We start from the raw sequence: 25609 nt of genomic DNA on the forward strand, positions 1-25609 counted from the left end.
CTTTGGTTATACAGGCTAGAGTCTATAGGGTCGCAAAGAGTCAGACATAGCCGAAGTGATTTAGCATACACTCAGGCACCTAGAAGCCTAGGACAGGAACTACTTCCTGCCTTCTAAGCAGGATCAGGCTTTGCTTTTGCATGGGACTCCTTGCAGCAATCCAACGGCCACCGCAAGCTGTCCTTTCCCAAGGTGACAACTCAGATGCTAGGACATGAGATACGCAATGGGTCCACTCTGGCTTAAGAGGAGTCATTACTTCTTCCAATAAGTTTAAGCACAGATTTTAGGGTTCCTGCAGAGACATGCCCAGAGAAAGAACCAGTGTACTATGGGAAGTACAAAACTATGGCTCCCCATCAGTTATTTATAATTCATTTTTAGTTCCTCTCAATGCAGATATAATTTAGCAGTCAGGGGTCATTTTTGTCATAAGCAATGTTGCCTAGAAACAACTGATATACTACTTTGTATCAGGTTGCCAGGGGAAGAGAGCTTCAGAGTTAACCAAAGGTCAGATTCTCATGCTTTGCGCATTTGTATGTTCTAACACGTCTGAACACTGATAACATTTTACAAGGCACACTGGCGAAGACTTAATTATAATTTCTTTGTACTATAATAAGAAAAATAAAACATGAAATATTCAGGGAAATATTCAATATTGAATTTTATGAAAAGTCCAGATAAACTTAGCTCATAAACAACTGTACCTGTGACCATAGCTTTTTTGAAGTAGATACTGCATTTTTAATCAAGACATGATGGGTAGTCGGTTCAAATTCTTAATAATCACCACTGCTAAGGAATACTGTTTATAGAAATGGGAGATAGCAAGTGGCAGGTGATGATTTATTGCTCTGTCTCCAATGACTAGAAACTCCCTTCTCCACTGATCAGAATTTGGATCACCTGTTCTTTTGAAATTATGCACCAAAGGTACCACCATTCTTTAATTCTAACAGCTTTTCCTTTTCTTTCTTTGATGATTGCCATGTTGAAATTTCTTATTACAAAATGACTTAAAACCCAGTCAAGCATTTCCATATGAAGTATTTCAGAAACAATGGTGAAGCTTTCTCTCAGACATAGGTGTTACTCTGTTTGACTTTTACTTAAGTTTAAATTCTTAACAATAACTTTAAAAAATCACTAGAGAGCCACTGGAAATTTCACCTTTCCAAAGTTGAATTTTTGCTGTGAATTCTTAATCTTCATCAGTATGTGTTAATATGTTTTCAGGAACCTTTAATAATTTTTTTATAAAGTTCATTCAGGTACTCAAATGTCAGTTAAGTAACCCAGCTGTGAAACTAAAAACTGACTTTTACTAAATCCACAAAGTTGAATCATTTGCAAAATATGTTCCAATTCTTAACAAAATTCTGCCTTGGGATCACCTACGCACTTAAGTCTGAAACAACAAATAATGTATTCTGTTCCTGTATCTTTGTAAAAGGTGTAAAAACAAAAGGTCAGGTGGTGACTTGGAATTTATTATAGTTACAATTTTGATAATATTTAATTTGGAATTCATAACTGTAGAGAAACATTTACATATGGGAGTTCCTTTGTGAATAAAATAATGTATTATGTATCTTAATCTCAGAATTATCAGAATAAACTCTACATGGAAAATGTATTTTAAAGAAGTATTTCCATAATATCTCATTTTCTTTGGATATTTCGACCCCAGTAGCTTTCCTCCCTAAGAACAAACTTCTTCCAAATATTTCATTGCAGGGATTGTGGAGCTGTTATCTAGCAGTTATTAATGTCTGCACAGTCATCAATATGCAGTAAAATTTTAATAATGTCCTCGGCTGTGGTCATCTCTGTTATGTAACATGTGGAGCTAATGGTATTGCTGATTGATTTCCTTTGCTTTTCTGGTTCCAAGTAGAATAAATAATTTCCACACAGACTGGTAAAATTGCAATTCTGCAAAAGAAAGTCTTTCTAACATTAGATATTAACTTTGTAATTTTTTTTTTTTGACTTCACAAAGTGGTATGCAGGAATCTTAGTTCCTAGACCAGAGATTGAACCTGTACCTCCTGCAGTAGAAGCAGAGGTCATAACCAGTGGACTGCCAGGGAAGTCCCTGAAATTTGAATTCTTGCATTCCTAGCTTCTTGAACTTCTTGATCAGACGGTAATCTAAAAATGGAATTTGGTTTCATATTTTGTTCTTGCACATGCCTTTGAAAGTTCAAACCCTTTAGGGGCAGGGTGGATATCTTTCAGTAAGGTGTTGATATAGCTTTCTCAGTGCTACTGATTCATTTGATAACATTTTCATACTAATGAGATATTTTTTAAAAAGGACAGGAAAATTACTGTGGTTCATAAATCCAATTTGAGTTATCCTAATTATGTTGCCTAATTGCTAATCTTTTCTTTTTTGAACACTGTGTTTGTCTTAATTAATTTATTCCATTTCCTCTCTGAGCATAACTTTGTACGGGTGTCTCAGTAATGGTATAACATATCTTTTTTTTTTTTTTTTTGCTATGAGAGTACAACTTCCAATGATTCCTAGTTGGTATCTCAGTTCCCCCTCTCTTCATCAATTTTCTTTTGAGAAGAAAGCATTATTTTGCATTTGTTCTGGAAAAATTCAATATGTTTATCTGAGAACAGATTATTGTGCTAGATTTGGAAATGATAGAAAATGTTTCCATGCCTTCCATTATTCTTTGAAGCATATTCTCAGTCTCATGGGGGTCTCATGGATTCCTCAGAGTTTCATTTTGAGAGGCAGTAGAGCAGAGAAATTAAGAGTATACATTCTGAAGTCAGCCAGGCTGTCATTTACTTATTGTACAATCTTGGGCAAGTTAATTAACCATTTTATGTCTTATTTGTAAAACAGAGGTAATAAATACATTTATTTCACATTATTGTGAGGATTAAAACATATATATGTATATATATATATATATGTATATACTTTGCTTGGAATGTAGTAAACACCAATAAATCATCACCTTTTATGACATGAAAATGTGATGGTTCCACTTAGTGTCCTCTCACAAAATGGGTATATAACCAACAGCCATTCCTCCGTACCTCATGGCTACTTCTCGATTACAATCACTCTTGTTCAAGGTCAAAGTCCTAACAAAACGGAATTACTTTGTCTTGATCTGTGTTCTCTATGCCTTTCACCCTCTCTAGTTTCTGATCTTTAACCTAGTTTCCTCTAACTTGCCCTGGACCTGAACAGAGTCACCATTATGCCCTCTTGCTGGACAAGATAATCAGCAGCATACTTGTATAGAGTCCATGGAATTCTCCAGGCCAGAATACTGGAGTGGATAGCTTTTTCCTTCTCCAGGGAATCTTCCCAACCCAGGGATCAAACTATCTGCTGCATTGAAGGCGGATTCTTTACCAACTGAGCCACAAGGGAAGCCCAAGAATACTGGAGCGGGTAGCCTATCCTTTTCCATAGGATCTTACTGACCCAGGAATTGAACCAGGGTCTCCTGCATTGCAGGCGGATTCTTTACCAACTGAGCTACCAGGGAAGTCCCACCAGGGCAATATTCCAACATATTTACAAAAGCTTATTCTTGACAAAATTGTTATGCCTAACATATTCTACTAAATTGATTTTTTAGAATAAACTTGATAAATGTAACTATTTTTCTCATTAAAGGGACTGTGGTAGAAATTAACATTGTAGAACCACACATTTAATGTATTTTACTAAACTTAAAAAATTATGTGAAGGTATTATATTTTATCATATTACTTTGAAAAGGAAGTTGGTATAATGTGTCCTTATCTCATTGATCCAGTATTTACTACTTTTAACTTCCAATTTAGCTGCTTCCTACTACATAGCATCTAAATAATCATCCTTACTCATAAGGTTTATAATATTTGGAGTTCAGGCTGGGAGGAAAATTTAACATCTAACCTAAAACATGATAAAATAACAAACTTTGATTAGAACAATATCTTCTTAAATGAGTCCAGAAAAGTATAAAGCATCAATTCAATTCTCTTAGTAAAAGTTCATTAGTCCAGAAAGGCAATTAATTTCCTGAATAACATTTAAAAAACTGTTTCCATATTCATCTTCAATACTTCATCTTCTGCTAGTAAATAGATAAGAATCAATTTTCAGTTCAGTTCAGTTCAGTCACTCAGTCGTGTCTGACTCTTTGTGACCCCATGAATCGCAGCATGCCAGGCCTCCCTGTCCATCACCAACTTCTGGGTTCACTCAGACTCACGTCCATCGAGTCAGTGATGCCATCTAGCCATCTCATCCTCTGTCGTCCCCTTCTCCTCCTGCCCCCAATCCCTCCTAGCATCAGAGTCTTTTCCAATGAGTCAACTCTTCGCATGAGGTGGCCAAAGTACTGGAGTTTCAGCTTTAGCATCATTCCTTCCAAAGAAATCCCAGGGCTGATGTCCTTCAGAATGGACTGGTTGGATCTCCTTGCAGTCCAAGGGACTCTCAAGAGTCTTCTCCAACACCACAGTTCAAAAGCATCAAATCTTTGGCGCTCAGCTTTCTTCACAGTCCTACTCTCACATCCATACATGACCACTGGAAAAACCATAGCCTTGACTAGACGGACCTTTGTTGGGAAAGTAATGTCTCTGCTTTTGAATATGCTATCTAGGTTGGTCATAATTTTTCTTCCAAGGAGTAAGTGTCTTTTAATTTCATGGCCGCAGTCACCATCTGCAGTGATTTTGGAGCCCCAAATAATAAAGTCTGACACTGTTTCCACTGTTTCCCCATCTATTTCCCACGAAGTGATGGGACCAGATGCCATGATCTTAGTTTTCTGAATGTTGAGTTTTAAGCCAACTTTTTCACTCTTCTCTGTCACCTTCATCAAGAGGCTTTCCTCTTCACTTTCTGCCATAAGGGTGGTGTCATCTGCATATCTGAGGTTATTGATATTTCTCTCGGCAATCTTGATTCCAGCTTATGCTTCTTCCAGCCCAGCATTTCTCATGATGTACTCTGCATAGACGTTAAATAAGCAGGGTGACAATATACAGCCTTGACGTACTCCTTTTCCTATTTGGAACCAGTCTGTTGTTTCATGTCCAGTTCTAACTGTTGCTTCCTGACCTGCATACAGGTTTCTCAAGGGCAGGTCAGGTGGTCTGGTATTCCCATCTTCTTCAGAATTTTCCACAGTTTATTGTGATCTACACAGTCAAAGGCTTTGGCATAGTCAATAAAGCAGAAATAAATGTTTTTCTGGAACTCTCTTGCTTTTTCGATGATCCAGCAGATGTTGGCAATTTGGTCTCAATTTTAAGTTTGGCAAAATCTGATCTGACTCCTCTCATAATGGGGAACTAATCACAAATGGCACTCCTTGATGTCTGGATTATTGGATATTTTTTTAAAAAGAGGAAACTGTGTCTTTTCTGGGGAGCTGATCTCTGGCTGTGACCCTCCCGGCGGATGTCAACCATCCAGAAACACAAGAAGTCTTGGTTAGCAATGAAGTCTGCAATCTTGAGAAGGAAGAATGGAACTGGAGGAATCAACCTGCCTGACTTCAGGCTCAACTACAAAGCCATAGTCATCAAGACAGTATGGTACTGGCACAAAGACAGAAATATAGATCAATGGAACAAAATAGAAAGTCCAGAGATAAATCCACACACCTATGGACACCTTATCTTTGACAAAGGAGGCAAGAATATACAATGGAGAAAAGACAATCTCTTTAACAAGTGGTGCTGGGAAAACTGGTCAACCACTTGTAAAATAATGAAACTAGAACACTTTCTAACATCATACACAAAACTAAACTCAAAATGGGATTAAAGATCTAAACGTAAGACCAGAAACTACTAAACTCCTAGAGGAAAACATAGGCAAAACACTCTCTGACATAAACCACAGCAGGATCCTCTGTGACCCACCTTCCAGAATATTGGAAATAAAAGCAAAAATAAATAAATGGGACCTAATTAAACTTAAAAGCTTCTGCACAACAAAGGAAACTATAATCAAGGTGAAAAGACAGCCTTCAGAATGGGAGAAGATAATAGCAAATGAAGCAACTGACAAAGAATTAATCTCAAAAATATACAAGCAACTCCTGCAGCTCAATTCCAGAAAAATAAATGACCCAATCAAAAAGTGGGCCAAAGAACTAAACAGACATTTCTCCAAATAAGACATACAAATGGCTAACAAACACATGAAAAGATGCTCAACATCACTCATTATCAGAGAAATGCAAATCAAAACCACAATGAGGTACCATTTCACGACAGTCAGAATGACTGCTATTCAAAAGTCTACAGGCAATACATGCTGGAGAGGATGTGGAGAAAAGGGAACCCTCTTACACTGTTGGTGGGAATGCAAACTAGTACAGCCACTGTGGAGAACAGTGTGGAGATTCCTTAAAAAACTGGAAATAGAACTGCCTTATGACCCAGCAATCCCACTATGGGCATACACACTGAGGAAACCAGAATTGAAAGAGACACGTGTACCCCAATGTTCATCGTAGTACTGTTTATAATAGCCAGGACATGGAAGCAACCTAGATGTCCATCAGCAGATGAATGGATAAGAAAGCTGTGGTACATATACACAATGGAGTATTACTCAGCCATTAAAAAGAATACATTTGAATCCGTTCTAATGAGGTGGATGAAACTGGAGCCTATTATACAGAGTGAAGTAAGCCAAAAAGAAAAACACCAATACAGTATACTAACGCATATATATGGAATTTAGAAAGATGGTAATGATAACCCTGTATGCGAGACAGCAAAAGAGACACAGATGTATAGAACAGTCTTTTGGACTCTGTGGGAGAGGGAGAGGGTGGGATGATTTGGGGGAATGTCATGGAAACATGTATAATATCATATAAGAAATGAATCACCAGTCCAGGTTCGATACAGGATCGTTGGGGCTGGTGCACTGGGATGACCTGGAGGGATGGTACAGGGAGGGAGGTGGCGGGGGGGTTCAGTATGGGGAACACATGTACACTCATGGCAGATTCAAGTCAATGTATGGCAAAACCAATACAATATTGTAAAGTAAAATAAATAAATAAACAGAAAAAAAGAGGAAACTGTGAAAACATTTCACATATTACTCAAGAAGTATTTGTAAAAATTGGCAAACAGTTTTTTTCTGAGTCACTGTTTAAGATTCATAACCTCTTCTCCAAAAACTTACAAAAAACCGGAAAAAAAATAGTAAGGTACTGGTGGAATAACAATACTATTAAAGGGATTTTTTTAAACATGAAATGGCTTTATATTCCATTGTATGTTAATTCTGCCATCTTAAAAAAACAAGTATGCCTCTTATTTTAAGAAAAGCATAAGTATACATGTAGCTGATTCATGCTGCTGTATAGCAGAAACTAAAACAACATTGGTGGAGAAATTAAGATCCCACACGTCATGGGGTGTGGCCAAAAAAAACCCCCCAAAACAAACAAAAAACCTCTAAAAAGCAAAAAAAGAAACTACAGTGCTGAGTAAGGAAGAAGAGAACTCCTAGAAGAAACTTTTATCTTCCTGTTCAGCAGAGACTGGGGTAGGCAGCTCAAAGTATTTGGTGGCAAAGCTCAACTACAATGACCTTCAAGGAAAGACCATCTCAACAACTGTATTCATTCCAACTAAACAACCATGGGCTTCCCAGGTGGCGCTAGTGGTCAAGAACTTGCCTTCCCATGCAGGAGACATGAGATGTGGGTTCGATCTGTAGGTGGAAAGATCCCCTGGAGGAGGGCATGGCAACCCACACCAGTATTCCTGCCCTGAGAATCCCATGGACAGAGGAGCCTGGAGGGCTGCAGTGTATAGGGCCGCAAAGAGTCAGACACGACTGAAGTGACTTAGCACACATGCATGCAAACAACCATAGAGGAAGGCTGGCATCACCTTTAAGCCCTATTTCCCTGTTGTGCTCAACTTTAAATCAGTTCAGAGACTCACATTTGGGTGACTCTTCAAATTATTTCAACAACAAATGTATATTTATTAACAATAGAGAGTATATGTGAGTGTGTGTGTACTATTAACCTATATAAATACCTGAAATTATCATTCATTTTACTTCAAAAAACTTTATTTCTACTCTATTAAGGAAAAATGAAATGACAAGTAAAAAAAAAACACATATCATCCATTTTTTAATGCATGCCCTCTTCTTTTCTCAGTAATCAAAAAATATCAAAATTGTTTGTAATACTGATTAAAGAAAATGGTATATTAATATAACATATAAGAAGCACAGCAGTATACCTCTCCATAAAAAGTCTATAAGTAAAGATAAATGGGCAAAATAAGTAAAACTGTTGTGATTAAGATTCATTTGTTATTGGATGATAACCAAAATAATAATTTATCCAGTAAATCATTAATACCCAATTGATTATGGATAACACTTGCAACCTTATTTGTAATTTTTACTGCTAAATAAATTGCTTCATAAAAGAGAACTCACTTCAGATTATATGTATCATATTCAATGGAAGATCTTGGCACTGCGGAGATCATATAAAGAAATCCGATGTGTTCGTTTTCACGGATTATTTTAACGATCTGCAAGGGATCTCGAATGTTGGCTTTAATAACTTCTTCTCGGTCATGGAAATAGTACTTAGGGTAAGTTAAGGAACTAGCCTCGTAGAGGCCTCTTCTTCCAATGCCGGTACATGACAGTTTAGCAGGAGAGGGAGACAAGTCAACAGAGGGCCACTGCATCTAAACAAAGCCAATTTTTCAAAAAGTGAGTTTTTTATACATAGTATCGAGTGTATATATATCAATCCCAATCTCCCAATTTATCCCACTTCCCTCTTCATCTCTTGGGGTCCATACATTTGTTCTCTTATATCTGTGTTTCTATTTCTGCTTTGCAACCATATTCCAATAAAAATTAACTTAAGAAATAGGGGTTTCCCTGGTGGCTCAGGCGTAAAGAATCCGCCTGCCAACGCAGGAGACATGGGTGGGGTTCGGTCCTTGGTCCAGAAAGATTCCACACTGTAGCGGAGCAGCGGACCTTGAGAGACACAACTATTGGGCCTGCGCTCTAGAGCCCAGGAACCGCAACTACTGAGCCCGTGTGCCCCAGCCACTGAAGCCAGCACACCCTAGCTCCTGTGCTCCACAAGGAGAAGCCACCGCAAGAAAAGTGGTCGCACTGCAGCAAAGAGTAGCTCCTGCTTGCCACAACTAGAGAAAATCCTGAGTGGCAACGAAGACCCAGCCAATAAGTAAATAAACAAAATTATTTTTTAAAAAAAATTAAAAAATAAAACCCAAGTAAAAAACATGAGCTTTGCGGGGGGGGTGGAGGGGGCGGAACTACATATATAAGTGACAAGTATCAACCTCCAGGACTAATTACCACACTGCCTACCTCTAGGGCTTAAAGGCAAGCATTTTTTAACTGAAAGAATTCTAATTATCATTTGGCAGTGATAGATCCCTGTTGGTACGCCTACCCATGTCTGTCCTCCTCTCACAAACTGCCCCAGCAACGATTCCCATTGCCTTCTCCCCTTCTTTTTTCAGTGTTTCTCACATCAAAATGCTCCCAGCTTCCTGGTATTCATGGGAGCCCAGCACTGCCCTTGCTCAGCTGCTCTGCATCTCCCCTGACCATGGCCTTTCCCTTCAACACCCTCTTCCTTCTGACGACCATGATGTTTTCCTGTGAGTGACGTCTTGGACCACTGTCATCATAACTCATGAGAAACTATTTTTTAGTGACTGTGAAGGGTTGGTACATTGAGTATTGGAATCAATATGTCATAGCCTTAGGGAAGGAGATACATAACTAACTTACAGTTGCTTTTCTGGAGTCAGTGCTTCTCACAGGTCAGTGTGCACGAGAATTTCCCCGGGGCTTTCTGTTCAAATGGAGATTTGCCAGCCAGTGTGTGTGTGTGTGTGTGGAGGGGCGGGGAGTGGGGCGCGGGGGGCAGAGCTTGAGATTCTGCATTTCTCACTTGCTCCCAAGAAATGCCTTGCTGCTGGTCCTTGATCACAAGTGGAGCCCCAAGGCCAAGCCCCACCACGTTCACATAACTTGAGCGCGTGCATACACGCTCAATTATGTCCGACTCTTTGCAACACCATAGACGGTAGCCCACAAGGCTCATACTGTTGAGCTTTGCTCCAATTCCTGGGTCTCACTGTCTGCCCTCAGTTCCACCCCCTGCTCCTTTGCTCCTGCCCCTTTGGGACAGCGTCACAAATCCTCTCTTCCTGAGGAGGAGGTTGATGACTGTGTTTGAGGGAGTGTGACATCAACTCCAACAATCGTCCCTTCGTCTCTCTGACAAGACTGACTGGCTTTAAGATAAAAAACTCACCACTGCAGACCCGCTTTGATGAACAATTGAGGTTCATGTATAAATGACATCTTTATTGTCTATTAGCATAGTTAGTAGAAGGTGCCATTTCCACAGGAGAGTTATTACCATAAGCCCCCTGGAACAACCTCCCCAAAAGATGTGTATTCATAGAGGTCATTATTCTCCATCTCTGATTAAATACCCTACTGAGTAGGAGTTTCAGAAGAGAATCCTTGGAAGTTCAGAGCTAAAGGACATACATCTTTGAACTCAAAAGATAAAACGTGCTTCTTTCACTTACTGACCAAGGATAGTAGCGAAGATACTGTTTTCTTATGAAAAAGAAGAGGCCAAACCAGATGCCAGAACCAGAGAAAATACACATTGCTTTGTCCGAACCTTTCAACATGAGCTGTGATCAACTTTTTTTATGAGACAAGAGTGCTAATACTTTAACAGGAAATGTTTTTATTTTCTTTATTATATCCCTTAGAAAAGTATACTGCATTCTAAGTGAAAGATTTCTTCAACAATAGGCCTACATAGTTACATTTTATTTCTAATTATGTAACTTAGTGTGAAGATGTCATTTAATGTAAACAGTCACACAAGTTTGGATTTTGCAGGGGTTGGGGGAGGGAAATAAAATGTAGACGAGCTATCATACTCCTCTATGATGGATGCCCAGTCCAACTGATAATGTGCTCATGTGCTCAGTCGCGGCTGACTCTTTGTGACCCCATGGACTGTAGCCCACCAGGTTCCTCTGGCCATTGAATTTTCCAGGCAAGCATATTGGAGTGGGTTGCCATTTCCTTCTCCAACTGATAATCAATCTTCCTTAATTACCAGAAGCAAACTCTTTAACTTTCCTCCCTCCCTCCTTCCTTCCTCATTTATTCCCTCCCTTCTTTCCTTCCTTCATCACGCAGGAAATCCTCATTGTTACATATCCACTCTAAACTCATTCTGAGAAATCAATACCCAGAAAAATAAATATCCTTCTTTTAAATGAAACATCCCCTTTTTCCCACAATTCCTTTCAAACTCTCTTTACTGAATTCTTCACTTAGTTACAGTTACAACCAAACATAACTCGTAACTTATTCCTTTTCAGTTGCTTCCTTCATTCCAGATGTGAACAAAATCTCTCTTTAATTTTTTTAATTAAAAAATTTGTTTTGGGAGTTGATTTGGGGGGTTTCCATGGTGGCTCAGGGGTAAAGAATCTGCCTGCCAATGCAGGAGATGCAGGTTCAATCCCTGGGTTTGGAAGATCCCCTCGAGAAGGAAATGGCTACTCACTCCAGTATTCTTGTCTGGGAAATCCCATGGACAGGGAGCCTGGCCAGCTACAGTCCATGGGGTTGCAGAGTCGGACACAACTTAAGTGGCTAAGCATGCATGCACAGTTGATTTACAATGTTTTATTAACTTCTATTGGACAGCAAAGTGATTCAGTTATACATATGTGTGTGTATGCTGATCTCTTCAGCTGTATCCAACTCTTTGTGACCCTATGGAATGTAGCCTGCCAGGCTCCTCTGTCCATGGGTTTCTCCAGGCAAGAATACTGGAGTGGGTTGCCATGACCTCCTCCAGGGGACCTTCCCCACCCAGGGATTGAACCCGAGTCTCTTACATCTCGTGCACTGGCAGGCAGGTTCTTTATCACTAGTGCCATCAGGGAAGCTCTCAGTCAAACATATATATATTCTTTTTCATATTCTTTCCCATTATGGTTTATCACAGGATATCGAATACAGTTCCCTGTGCTATACAGTAGGACCTTGTTTTTTATACTTCTTATATATAATAGTGTGCACAATCTCTCTCTTTTTGAAATTCAACCTACTTTATATCAAATGAATTAATTAACAACCTTTCTCAGCCCCACTTAAAATATCTCATTTTCTCTAATTCACAGAAACCAAAGTTATACAATTTCATGTAAAGATTTCACCTGCCAATGCAGGAGATGCAAGAGATCTGGGTTTGATCCCTGAATCAGGAAGATCCCCTGGGGGAGGGCATGGCAACCCACTCCAGTATTCTTGCCTGGAGAATTCCATGAGCAGAAGAGCCTGGTGGGCTACAGTCCATGGGGTCACAACGAGTCAGAAACGACTGAGTGACTGGCCACACACATACACACACACACACACACACACACACACACACACAAGTTCATGCAATTTATTATATGATATTCTTTCAGGATGATCTCAACCAAACCCATGGGTGAGCCTTCTTCCAGCTGGCTTTCAAGTCCATAGTTGTCCTATCTTATCTGCCTTGCTAACTTTCCACTCATTCCTCTGAGTTTAGTGCAATTCCTTAGGATAGTTTTTCTTCCACCAGTGGTCATTCTGGCCACCAGATCTAAGCATCCATTCTGTTTGGTTTTCCATTATTTTGTTCTTTAAATGATCAGTGAGAGCTCTTATCACACATCTACTAGGCGTAAGTGTTTACTTGTTTATTTCCCACCTCCAGATTCTATAATTCTCAAGGACACAGCTTGTCCTCAACTCTTCATTCCTAGAGATCCAGCCTAAAGCCTGAAAGAGACAGCTAGCACTGAAAGATCCTCTCAATAAAAAGCTCAGAGAATTCTTGGCTCTATTGGTATTTTTAATTGCAGGTGTGTCCTCCATATTTTCTCCCACTTCTGTTTTTTGTTGTTCTTGTTAAATATCTACATGTATTCACATAAAGCCAGGCTCTAGTGATTTTGCCCCAGAGCTACTATTCACTTATTCCTTCCCCGCTCTATAACTCTCATCAATTATAAAAGTTGTCTCTCTAGCTGGTTCAGTTTCTATTTTACTGCCCTTCACCAAGGTCTTCAAAGATTTGGGGGAATAATGATGAAAATTTCATTAAAGTTATAATAACATTCAAAACACTATTATGTCTTCTTTTAACATGTCTTCTAGAGAACATCTGGAGAAGGCAATGGCTCCCCACTCTAGCACTCTTGCCTGGAAAATCCCATGGACGGAGGAGCCTGGTGGGCTGCAGTCCATGGGGTCGCTAAGAGTCGGACACGACTGAAGCAACTTAGCAGCAGCAGCAGCAGCAGCTAGAGAACATCAGAAAACAGTGTACAGACTAAAAGTTTTCCTTTATGATTTTATCCTATTGTTGCCTGGGAAATCCCATGGAGAGGGGAGCCTGGCTGGATACAGTCCTTGAGGTTGCAAAGAGTCAGACAAGACTTAAGTGGCTGAACACACATGCACAGTTGACTTACAATGTTGTATTAACCTCTACTTGACAAATTTCCCTTAAACAGGAAGAACTGGGAGATATGTTGCCCAAATCCATTATATAACCTAATAGAAAAAGACTTTGCCATTATCATTATGAGTTAAAAGGTTAACTCATGATAACTCAGGTTACCAATGCTGTAGGAACTAAAATTGAAAGAATTAATGAAGCACTTTAATACTATACCTGTTTTTTCTTTTTCACAGCCTCTCCATGCTCAAGAAACTGAACAAGAGATTTGGTAGAAGTTTTTTCTTCAGGACTTCTTGGAGGTTTTAGGACACCAGAAGCGATTAACCGGTTTCGGTTCTGTTCATATATGTAATCAGGCATCTTATGATCTTGGTGGACTTTTAGTACTGGCTTTGGGAAATAAAGAGACATGTTAATCCCTTAAAAATTAATGTGAACTGGTCTTATTCTTAACTACCTTTGGGTTCTGGTTCTGTTGGAAATTGATCACCTTCCAGGACTACTTCCTATCTAGGCCACAATCATTATAGCAGCTACCACCAGTTTGTCCACGGCCTGCTGCATGAGTAAGACTTTTCTGCTTAGTTTCCATTAATTCTGCCTTTTAAACACCAACGAATACTTCTAAGGGTGATGTTATGACAGAAAGAGTGCAGAAGCATGAAATGACATACTCACTAATTGTTCAGTACAAACTCCCTACCATTCACTACAACAGTTACCATGGGAAGGATCATACATTCCTCCCACCTTACCCAAAAGTCACTGTTCACTTTCTATAGCCATAACTGGTTGAAGACCATCACAAAGCCAAACAACCTGATTTTTAAATGGGCAGAGAATCTGAATAGACTTATTTCCAAAGAGGAAGTACAGATGACCCATAGGCTCATGAATAGATGCTCAGTATCATTAATTGTTAGGACAGTGTAAATCAAAACCATAGAGAGGTATCACCTCACACCTGTCAGAATGACTGTTGTCAAAGAGACAACAAATAACAAGTGTTGCTGAGATGTAGAGAAAAGGGAAAACTGCTGGTGGGAATGTAAACTGGTGCAGCCTCTATGGAAAACAGTATGGAGATTCTCAAAAAAATTTAAAAAAGAACTACCATATGACCCAGCAATTCCACTCCTGGGTATTTATCTGAAGAAAATTAAAATAGTAATTCAAAAAGATATATGCACCCTATGTTCACTGAGGCTTTATACAATAGCCAAGATATGGAAGCAACCTAAGAACCCATCAATACACACACACACACACACACACACACACACACACTGTGAAGTATTACTCAGCCATTGAAAAGAATAGAATTTTGCCATTTGCAGCAACATGGATGAACTTGGAAGGTATTATGCTAAGTGAGTTAAGTCAGACAGAAAGACAAATACTGCATGGTATCACTTACATGTGGAATCCAAAAGTACAACAAACTAGTGAATATAACAAAAAAGAAGCAGACTTATAGATATAGAGAACTAGTAGTTATGAATGGGCCTGAAGGGGCAAAGCAGAGGTTGGGGAGTGGGAGATATAAACTATTGGGTATAAGATAGGCTATAAGAATATATTTTACAAAATGGGAAATAGAGCCAATATTTTTTAATAACTGTAAATGGAGTGTAACCTTTAAAAATTGTGTATAAAATACAAAAAATTCCAGTTATAAGATAAATAAGTACTATGGATGTAATGTGCAAGATGATAGAGGCAATACATATGAAAGTTGTTACAAGAGTCCTAATGGTTCTCATTATAAGAAATTTTTTTTCTTAAATTTTGTATCTATATGAATTGATAGCTGTTCACTAAACTTATCATGGTAAACATCTCATGATGTATGTAAGCCAAATCAGTATGTTGTTGATGTCTAACTTATACAGTACATTATGTTTATTATATCTCAATAAAACTGGAAGAAAAAAAGAGAGACAACCAGATTCTATATGCCAGTTTAATCAAAGAACACTGCACTTGGTATGGAAGTATTCAGCCCCAGAAAATCAAACTCAAGACTCTAGATCTAAATACCAACATATAGGAAATATAAGAACCAGAGAAATAGGTTAGCTACCATGGTGGGGATGCAATCAACAAAACTAGACTGTGGGACTATATAGACAAATAACTAATTTTATCAATTAAAATTTTTTTCCCAGGAAAAAGTAAAAGAGTTGATGGATAACTTATAAATCAAGAGACTTAAGAGAAATATCAACCAGTTAGAAGAAAAATATCGACCAGTTAGTGCATAGATCTTATTTTGATCTAAATTTTAACAAGGACTTTGCAAACAAAATTATTATAAGACAATCAGGGAAATGTGAATTTTTTTAACAGTTTAAATTATTCTAACGGCTTTCCTGAGATATAATGCTGCTAAGTCGCTTCAGTCATGCCTGACTCTGTGCGACCCCATAGACGGCAGCCCACCAAGCTCCCCCGTCCCTGGGATTCTCCAGGCAAGAACACTGGAGTGGGTTGCCATTTCCTTCTCCAATGCATGAAAGTGAAAAGTGAAAGTGAAGTTGCTCAGTCGTGTCCAACTCTTCACGACCCCATGGACTGCAGCCCACCAGGCTCTTCCGTCCATGGGATTTTCCAGGCAAGAGTACTGGAGTGGGGTGCCATTGCCTTCTCCTGAGGTATAATAGACATACATTAAGCTGTACTTTGGAGAAGGAAATGGCAACCCACTCCAGTATTCATGCCTGGAAAGTTCCATGGACAGAGGAGCCTGGCAGGTTACAGCCCACGGGGTTGCAAAAAGTTGGACACAACTAAGCAAGTAACACACAAACACACACACAAACTGTACATATTTAAAGTGTCCAAACTGATATGTTGACATAATTTAGAAGTCATATTATATATATGTTCTAGTTTTTTTATTATATATACGCTTATATTATATATATGTTCTAGTCATATATATATATATGTTCTAGTCTTTTCATAAGATGTTTTTGGCCAACCCAATTATATATATGAAACAGAACTCAAACATGAGCCTTCTCAGGTTCCTTTACAATACTCCTCCCTAAGCAAATACGGATCTGCTTTGCAGCATTATACATTAATTTGCATTTTCCAGACTTTTATGTAAATGCAATAAAATAGTATGTATCTTTTGCCCAATCATCTTTCAGCATAATTAATTATGCTGAGATTCCCCTATGTTGTTTCATCCATAATTCATTTATTTTTTAGGCTGAGTAGGAAACATCACAATTTTTTCATTCATCTCTTGATGGACATTGTGGTTGTTTCCACTTTGGGGCTTCTAAAAATAAAATGCTGGAGGGGGATCAGGATGGTGGAGTAGAAGGGCATGGAGCTCACCTCCCTAAAAACACATCAAAAATCCAGCTACGGGTGGAACGAGTCTCACAGAACACCAGTTGGAAACTTGCAGAAGATCCACACAACCAAAGCTGCGAAAAAGATCTCCAGGTAAAGGGGTAGAAAGAGGAGGAGGTGGGAATGGCATGCTGAACAGAACTGGCACCCCTGGGAGGGATTCATAAAGGAGAGAAGTTCCTCAAGGTCAGACTCTCACCCCGGGAAACCCCCTGGCCTGCCAGGAGGTCCACTAGGACAGATAGAGGGCCTGGAGAAGGCTAATTCGACTTGGGAGGAGTGTGGGTGTGCTGACTTACTGTCAGGGCAGACAGAGACCACTGCTAGTCACTGCTGCATACCACACTTCCCAATTCCAAGTACACACCATACCAGGCTCACCAAGGCAAAGTGCCAAGTCTTGGACAGACACACCCTGGGAGAGGGCTCCATCTACCTGCAGAGAGATAGCCTGGAAGGCCTAGCATGTGATCCTGATCAAACCTTGGATCCCTTTGCATGCACACACAGGGCGGGGGCAGGTCTGGTCCTTGAGGACTCTGTCAGTGTGCATACTAAGTGGTGCCATAGAAATGCACAGCAACTAGACTCTTAGTCCCTGGTAGACATGCCAGAGGCAGGAATATACAGGTTTTGCTTATTTCTGGCAGCAGAACTCTGGCCCTGCCCACTCTACACTGCAGTTTGGAGCTGGATCTGGGGAGGACAGTTCTGGGACATGTCAGCAAAGAGGCAGCCCAGGTCCCAGGTGGCAGCAAAACCACTTAGATTCCTGCAGCCACCAGCACCCTGGCCCCAGCTCCAGCCCACTTCATACCAACAGTAGATGTGGGACAAACACACAAAGAGGAGTGATCATGGGCTGCTTCTGGGTGGAACCATGGCTGCCTGCACGTGCCATCCACAGGTTCACTGTGACAATATGGGCCTCACTTACTTTAACAGTCACCTCTTGTGGGGCAGGGCATCCACTTGTTGATCAAAAATTAATCAGTTGGTTAATGAAGAAATGGAAAGTTTTATTCAAGACATATTTGAGGATGATAACACAAGAACCTCAGAAAGCTCTGAGAATTCTTCTACTTGTTAGAAGTCAAGGCACAGTTATAGAAGTGTTTTTGAGACAGAGATGTACATTAGATGTACATCAAATGACATATTATTGGCAGTTTACATGATCCAGATCCAAGTATTATCATGGTGGGGCATGTGACCATGTATTAGCTCAAGAAGGAATGTTATCATTTAAGAAGCTGTCTTGTTGATTCTGGGAGATGTTGGTTTTTATGGTTGAACAGGTATTCCTGCCTCTGAGAGAGGTCTAGTTGATGCACATTGCAGATATACAAAGCACGGTGCAAGGAGAGAGAAGGACAAAGGGCAGAGAATTTTTTAATGTTTCAATTCTTCTTATTTTTCCATAAAATACAAATTTTATGTCATATACTCAAGGGCAGTGGATCCTGATTAAACCCAACCTTCAGGGTTTCTACTCCAATAACTAGAGAACAGACCCCCTCGCCAACAGGGCAGTGACAGCCATGGAGAAAAGAAGAGACCTCACCCAACATCCAGCACTAGCTCTGGAGACCTCGGTGTCTACTATCACAGCTACTATCAAGGGATAACAGCAAACACACTCAGGATAGACGTGGCTGGCATTCAGACCAAGCCAGCCACTACACAAAAATACAGTCTTCCTAGGGACACTCCTTCAAACACCAAGTAGATAACTGCTTCTCCTAAATTCACAGAGACAGAGAAAGTTTAAGTGAAATGAAAAAGCAGAGGACCCATTCTCAGTTAAAAGAACAAGAGAAATTTCATGAAAGAACAAATAACGAAACAGACTTCATCACACTATTAGACCCCAAGTTCAAAAAGAAGATAATAAAAATGCTGAAGGAATTGAGAAAGATGATTGATGGAAATGCAGATCATTGTAACAAGGAACTACAAAGTATAAAGAAGAACCAATCAAAATTAGACAGCTCAATTGGTGAGATAAAAACCAATCTAGAAGCAATAAATAGCAGACTAAATAACAAAGAAGAGTGAATAAGTTATCTGGAAGACAGAATAATGGGAATCACCCAATCAGAATGGCAGTCAGAAAGAAAAATGAAGGAAAAAAAAAGCAGCACATAAGATATATGGAGTAATATAAAGCATGCCAACCTATGCAAAATGTATTCTATCAGTCTATTTGTCTATCTTGACACCAATGCTATAATGTCTTAATTATTGTAGTTTTATAGTAAGTATTGAAATCAAGAGTGTTAGATTAAAAAATTTTTCTTTTTCAATGTTGCTTTGCTTGTTCTAAGTCCTTTGCATTTCTCTATGAATGTTAGAATCAGCTTGTCAATTTCTACCAAAAAAGAAATATTATGTGGACTGTGATTGGAATTGTGCTGGATTTATAGGTCAATTGGGGAGAATTGACATCTTAAATTTTTTTCTTTTAAACCACATAGCATCATTCTTCATTTATTTAGATCTTTAATCTCTCTGTTATATTTTGTAGTAGTCATGTATAGATGTGAGCGCTGGACCATAAAGAAGGCTGAGAACTGAAGAATTGATGCTTTTGAATTGTGATGCTGGAGAAGCTCTTGAGAGTCCCTTGGACAGCAAGGACATCAATCCTACAGGAAATCAACCCCAAAACTGGACAAGGATAATACCAAGAAAAGAAAACTGCAAGCCAATACTCTTGACAAACATAGATGCAGAAATCAATAAAATATTAGCAAACAGAATTCAGCAAGACCTTAAAAGGAACATACACTATGATCAAGTGGAATTTGTTCCAGGGAAGAAATGAATTTTGGGGTTCCAAAATTTGGGACTGGCATCTCTGAAAGCTTGTCCATTCAGTCTGGCAGGTGATAAAGTCTGGGACTCATTCAGATGACATCTCCTCTAGGATTCATTCAGGTGACATCACCCAATCTAAAGGAGCCTGTGGTTTGTCTTGACTAGGTTCCCGATATTATTTTCTTAACAGTAACTATCATCAGATGACATTGCTCAGTTTCTTTACTTAGGATCATTAGAATGTCAACTGGAATCTTGTCTGCCTTGCTCATTGCTGTTTCTCCAGAGCATGACTCAGAGACTGGACGATAGCAGGTATGAATAAATATTCAACATATATGAATTTATCACACTGATAACAAATGGAGCTTACTTTAATCATCAAAGGTTCATTATACACTTTTGCCAAGTGAAGTAAATCCATCAGAGATAAATAGGTGTAAAAGTACATGGAAAAGTCATATTAAAAGTCATACAAGGTTCATGGGGAAAAAATAGTAGGGAGGCCCCTACTGTGCCCACATAGTGTGGGCACAGTGCTCTCTGGAGAAGAGAGCAGCTACAGGCAGTACCCTACCCACCTTGCAAATGGAATTTCAAGGACAAGAGCGTCTGTTACTTTGTATTTTTTGTTAATCTGAACTGCAATCGGTTGTATAGCTTTCTTTGTATTTAAGCTGTTAATTTTCTTATTAAATATTTGAATTAATTCCTTCAGTTCAATTCAGTCTCTCAGTCATGTCTGACACGTTGCTACCCCATGGACTGCAGCATGCCAGGCTTCCCTGTCCATCACCAACTCCCGGAGCTTGCTCAAATTCATGTCCATAGAGTCAGTGATGTCATCCAACCATCTCATCCTCTGTCGTCCCCTTCTCCTCCTGCCTTCAATCTTTCCCAGCATCAGGGTCTTTTCAAATGAGTCAGTTCTTCACATCAGGTGGCCAAAGTATTGGAGTTTCAGCTTCAGTATCAGTCCTTCCAATGAATATTCAGGACTGACTTCCTTTAGGATCGACTTTAGGATTGATTAGTTTGATCTCCTTGCTGTTTAAGGGACTCTCAAGAGTTTTCTGCAACACCACAGTTCAAAAGCATCAATTCTTCAGGTCCTCAGCTTTCTTTATAGTCCAACTCTCACATCTATACATCAGATCAGATCAGATCAGTCGCTCAGTAATGTCCGACTCTTTGCGACCCCATGAATCGCAGCACGCCAGGCCTCCCTGTCCATCACCAACTCCCGGAGTTCACTCAGACTCACGTCCATCGAGTCAGTGATGCCATCTAGCCATCTCATCCTCTGTCGTCCCCTTCTCCTCTTGCCCCCAATCCCTCCCAGCATCAGAGTCTTTTCCAATGAGTCAACTCTTCGCATGAGGTGGCCAAAGTACTGGAGTTTCAGCTTTAGCATCATTCCTTCCAAAGAAATCCCAGGGCTGATCTCCTTCAGAATGGACTGGTTGGATCTCCTTGCAGTCCAAGGGACTCTCAACAGTCTTCTCCAACACCACAGTTCAAAAGCATCAATTCTTCGGTGCTCAGCCTTCTTCACAGTCCAACTCTCACATCCATACATGACCACAGGAAAAACCATAGCCTTGACTAGACGAACCTTTGTCAACAAAGTAATGTCTCTGCTTTTGAATATGCTGTCTAGGTTGGTCATAGGTTTTCTTCCAAAGAGCAAGCGTCTTTTAATTTCATGGCTGAAGTCACCATCTGAAGTGGTTTTTTTCCCTAGGTTAATCTTTTTTCATATAAAGTAACATTTAAATAAAAATAATGAAATCAGCACTATGGATCTCCAAGAATGTCTACCTCCTGTATGAATTCGTACTTAAATTTGAGAAGCAATGGAATAAGGGTTAATGTCCATTACATATATATATATATATATATAGTTAAAGATATACATATATATGCATATTTTTTAAAACCTCAAAAGCTGATAGGAAAAAAGCAAACAACTTAATTTTAAAGTGAAAAATGGTTATGAACAGAATCCATGAAATAAGTAAGATGCATGCCACTGAATGAATGAAAATACACTCAATGTCCACCACATATATACTGCCTCCCACTCTTCTTTTACACTTTTCCTTCTTTCAATTCTCCAATCTCTGACTCTCTTTTCTATGATAACTGTCATTAAAACAATAGGATATTTATCCTTTCTCCATGCTCAAACAATTTTACATAAATTTTGCATAATGTTTTACATAAAATATATATTTTTACATAATTTGTTAACTTCACTAATGAGATGCAAACCACAACAACAATGTGATGTCATTTTCACCTATCAGTCTAGCAAAAATAAAGAGAAGCCTCAGTTTTGACAAAGATGTGGATTCTTAAAATTATTTTTCAGACATGCACAAAATTTTTCAGGACACTAGGCATTTGTTTGAAAATAATAAAATTATACAATTATACATATTACTCTTACTGAAGTTTCTAGTATGAAATGGTACCCAAGTACCTAAAATAGCCTTACAACCTACATGATTAAGTATCCGTATTGCACATAATGCTAGAGAGGATTTATGTGCTAGAGAACTTTTTCATCACAGCATCCCACCACCTCCAACAGTACTTTTAGAACTCAACATTTTTTAAAATAAATAATTATGTTTACATGCTCTTAAACAAGTCTTAACTTTCAAGTTTTCATTCCTTCTGTGTTAATTAAGAGTCTAGAAATTATTACCAACCCCCAAAGCAACTCTGCAACTTCCTCTGTAGCCAAAAGTGGCTAAAATGCTGGTTTTCAACCTTACCAAAGGCTCCAGTTTTATAGGCTGCTGTCGTTTTCTCGTCCTCTCCTGAGCTTTTGTAGTGTGTTCAAATGTCAGGACTTGTGTATCACCTTGATTTTCTGTGGGTGTTACAAAACTCAGTCTTCCCTTTGCTCTTATACTATTTAGTCTTGCAAGCATGGGGTTTTCTGACAGCTCTCCAATACTTTTCAGGTCCAACTCATTCTCTGAGAGACGAGAAGCCATCTTCCTCCCTGGAAAGGTCAGGGTCAAGAAAAGAAAAATGAAAAGTAAAGCGAAAGAATTGGGGAAGTACGGTTAAGCAGAGGTGTTTTAAGAACCAAGCAGAGCTGCATTTGCTTATCCCCGAAGAAAACTTATCAAAGTTACCCCATTCTTCCCAAACTAAGTACTTGAATTAGAGTAATGAAAACTATGCCTGGCCTTCTAGAAGACCCACAACTTGGATGGGACCCAGGAACTTGCATTTCTAATAAGTTCTTAGGTGATGCTGTTGCTGCTTCTGATTTGGGGACCACATACCAGCATGCATGCTAAGTTGCTTCAGTCATGTCCAACTCTTTGCAACCCTATGGACTGTAGCCCTCCAGGCTCCTCTGTCTATGGGATTCTCCAGGCAAGAATACTGGAGTGGGTTCCCATGTCCTCCTCCAGGGGATCTTCCTGACCCAAGGATCAAACCCATATCTTTTATATCTCTCCTGCATTAGCTGGAAGGTTCTTTACCACTATTGCCAGCTGGGAAGCCCACTAGTCCAGATTTGAAAGGATGAATAGAAATGAAATCATATTGAGATCCTTTCTCACACATGAGTGTGCAAAATATTTCTGAGGGTGGCAGTGGTGTTCAAAAGAAAGGTAATTCTAACACAGGCAATCTGAGATACCTAGCCTAGATACTTATAGATAAACCAAATAAAGGGGAAAAAAAGTTGATGGCTAACTCATAAAATAGTGCCTTGGGGCATTTTATGAGGATGAGAATCATTTGAAAAGCTTGTGAAAAAGCAGATTCTAATTCATAAACTTTGATTAGCAAGGCCCCAGAATACTAGAACTATCAGCCTTTTGTAATGGTCTTGTACTTTCACCAGCACTCACACTCCAGTCCCATCACATGGATGTAAATACTTTTCTTAAAAACAGTATTATCACACACAGGGTCTTAAACCAGGTGTCAGCAGATCCAGGTTTTAGTCTAGATCAGCACTGGCCAATCAAAATATAATGCAAATCTCCTATGTAACTAAAAAATTTTAAGTAACCACATTTAAAAACAAAAAGGAACATATAAAGAATTTTTTAACTTTTTATTTTGTATTAGGGTATAGCCAATTAACAATGTTGTGATAGTTTCAGGACTCAGCCATACATATACATGTATTCATTCTTACCCAAACTCTCCCATCCAGGCCGCCACGTAACATTGAGCAGAGTTCCCTGTGTTATACCGTAGGTCCTTGGTTGTTATCCATGTTAAATATAGCAGTGTGTATATGTCTTCATCCCAGCTTCTCCCTCACTACTCCTTTCCTCTATGCTTCCCCCTAGCAAACACAGGGTTCCTTCTCTAAGTCAGCAAGTCTAAAAATAAATTAATTTTAATAATGTTTTTTATTTAACATAACTAAAATATTATCATTTCAACATATAATCAGTATAAAATTTGTTAATGTGATAGTTTTATTTTTTGTTACTACATTGTGGAATTATTTCACCTTAAGGTCACATTTTAAATCAGAAGAGCCCCCCTCCCCGTGTAGCTAGTGGCTACCATATTGAAATAGGTCCAGATCTGACCACCCAGTGAGAGATCTTGGACAAGTCTCTTGGTATCTCTATTCCTCAGTTTCCAGCCCTGTAAACTGGTAGGTAGGTAGTATGCTATGCTATGCTATGCTAAGTCGCTTCAGTCGTGTCCGACTCTGTGCGACCCCATAGACGGCAGCCCACCAGGCTCCGCCGTCCCTGGGATTCTCCAGGCAAGAATACTGGAGTGGGTTGCCATTTCCTTCTCCAATGCATGAAAGAGAAAAGTGAAAGTGAAGTCGCTCAGCGTGTCCGACTCTTAGCGACCCCATGGACTGCAGCCTACCAGGCTCCTCCGTCCATTGGATTTTCCAGGCAAGAGTACTGGAGTGGGGTAGGTATCATTAAAATGCGACTTTCTCTGCCTTTCTGAGCCTTTCCTTCTATACTCCAAAGATCATGCTGAGTCTTTTGCCTAGAAGTCGTAGTTCAGCCCCACAGCTCGATTCCTCAGGACTCACCAAGTCAGACTAGAGAAGCAGCCGCCTCAAAGGGTCTATTGAGACAGAGCAAAGACAGATCCGGGAGTAGAAAGTTGTCTCTTAAGCCTAGACTGTTTCCCGTTGCCTAGCAGCCACCGGGCCTCCGCTGATGCTTACTGCGCCTGTGCGCGATCTGTCGCCACTGGCAACCCCTCAGCCAACTGCCGCTCAGATTCGGAGTCCAGGACTGTGCTGGGCAGTCGAGCCAATTATCGTCTCGGAATGTTTTCTTCGTCGCTGTTTGGTGGAGAACCAGCACTAGACCTGCCGGCTTCTGAGGGCTTGGCTGGAAGAAGGTGCAGCCAAAGGAGGTGGTTACGTCTATTTGTTCCTTCGCATGTCAGCGGCTCACGCTCACTACCCCTCCCTCCTCCAGTACTGTTTTCTGTTCCTCTTCAAGAGGCTTGGGACTGCCTGACATTCGCTTTAATCCAGTTTTGTCTGGTTAGAAGAATCAAGTACTTTTGTAGACAGTTCAGGCCCGGATCTCCGAGAGAGCGACCGTCCTGCATCTCTGCCCCTCCCATTGACCTCCTCCCAAGAGTGTCCTAAAACACTAAGAATGCGGGCTCTTCCCCTCAAACTCCACCCTGTCCTTTTTACTTATGTTCTTGTCTACCTGAAAGGTAATTTAGTGTCCTTAGTGTCAGGCATAGCAAGCCTATATTACTTGGTCTCTGTGCTATATTCACCAAAACAGACCCTGGATCTTGCATGGTATTTGCGTGCGTGCTAAGTCATTTCAGTCGTGCCTGACTCTTTG

The 25609-nt window shown here is 39.7% G+C and overlaps 1 protein-coding gene across 1 annotated transcript in view; it reads right to left on the reverse strand.

Annotated features, from left to right (window-relative positions):
- The window catches only part of DNAH6 (dynein axonemal heavy chain 6), a 279939-nt gene extending 255006 nt beyond the window's left edge, over positions 1-24933 (reverse strand). Inside the window, exons 1-4 of the mRNA XM_055540370.1 lie at positions 24826-24933; positions 22556-22788; positions 13797-13973; positions 8477-8736 (exon numbers count right to left, since the gene is read on the reverse strand). Coding sequence (XP_055396345.1) covers positions 8477-8736; positions 13797-13973; positions 22556-22780 — 662 coding nt within the window. The 5' untranslated portion in view covers positions 22781-22788; positions 24826-24933. The remainder of the gene's footprint in view (positions 1-8476; positions 8737-13796; positions 13974-22555; positions 22789-24825) is intronic.
- Between the last annotated feature and the right edge of the window lie 676 nt (positions 24934-25609).

The sequence above is a fragment of the Bubalus kerabau genome, chromosome 11 (genome assembly GCF_029407905.1).
Source record: "Bubalus kerabau isolate K-KA32 ecotype Philippines breed swamp buffalo chromosome 11, PCC_UOA_SB_1v2, whole genome shotgun sequence".
Lineage (NCBI taxonomy): Eukaryota > Metazoa > Chordata > Mammalia > Artiodactyla > Bovidae > Bubalus > Bubalus kerabau.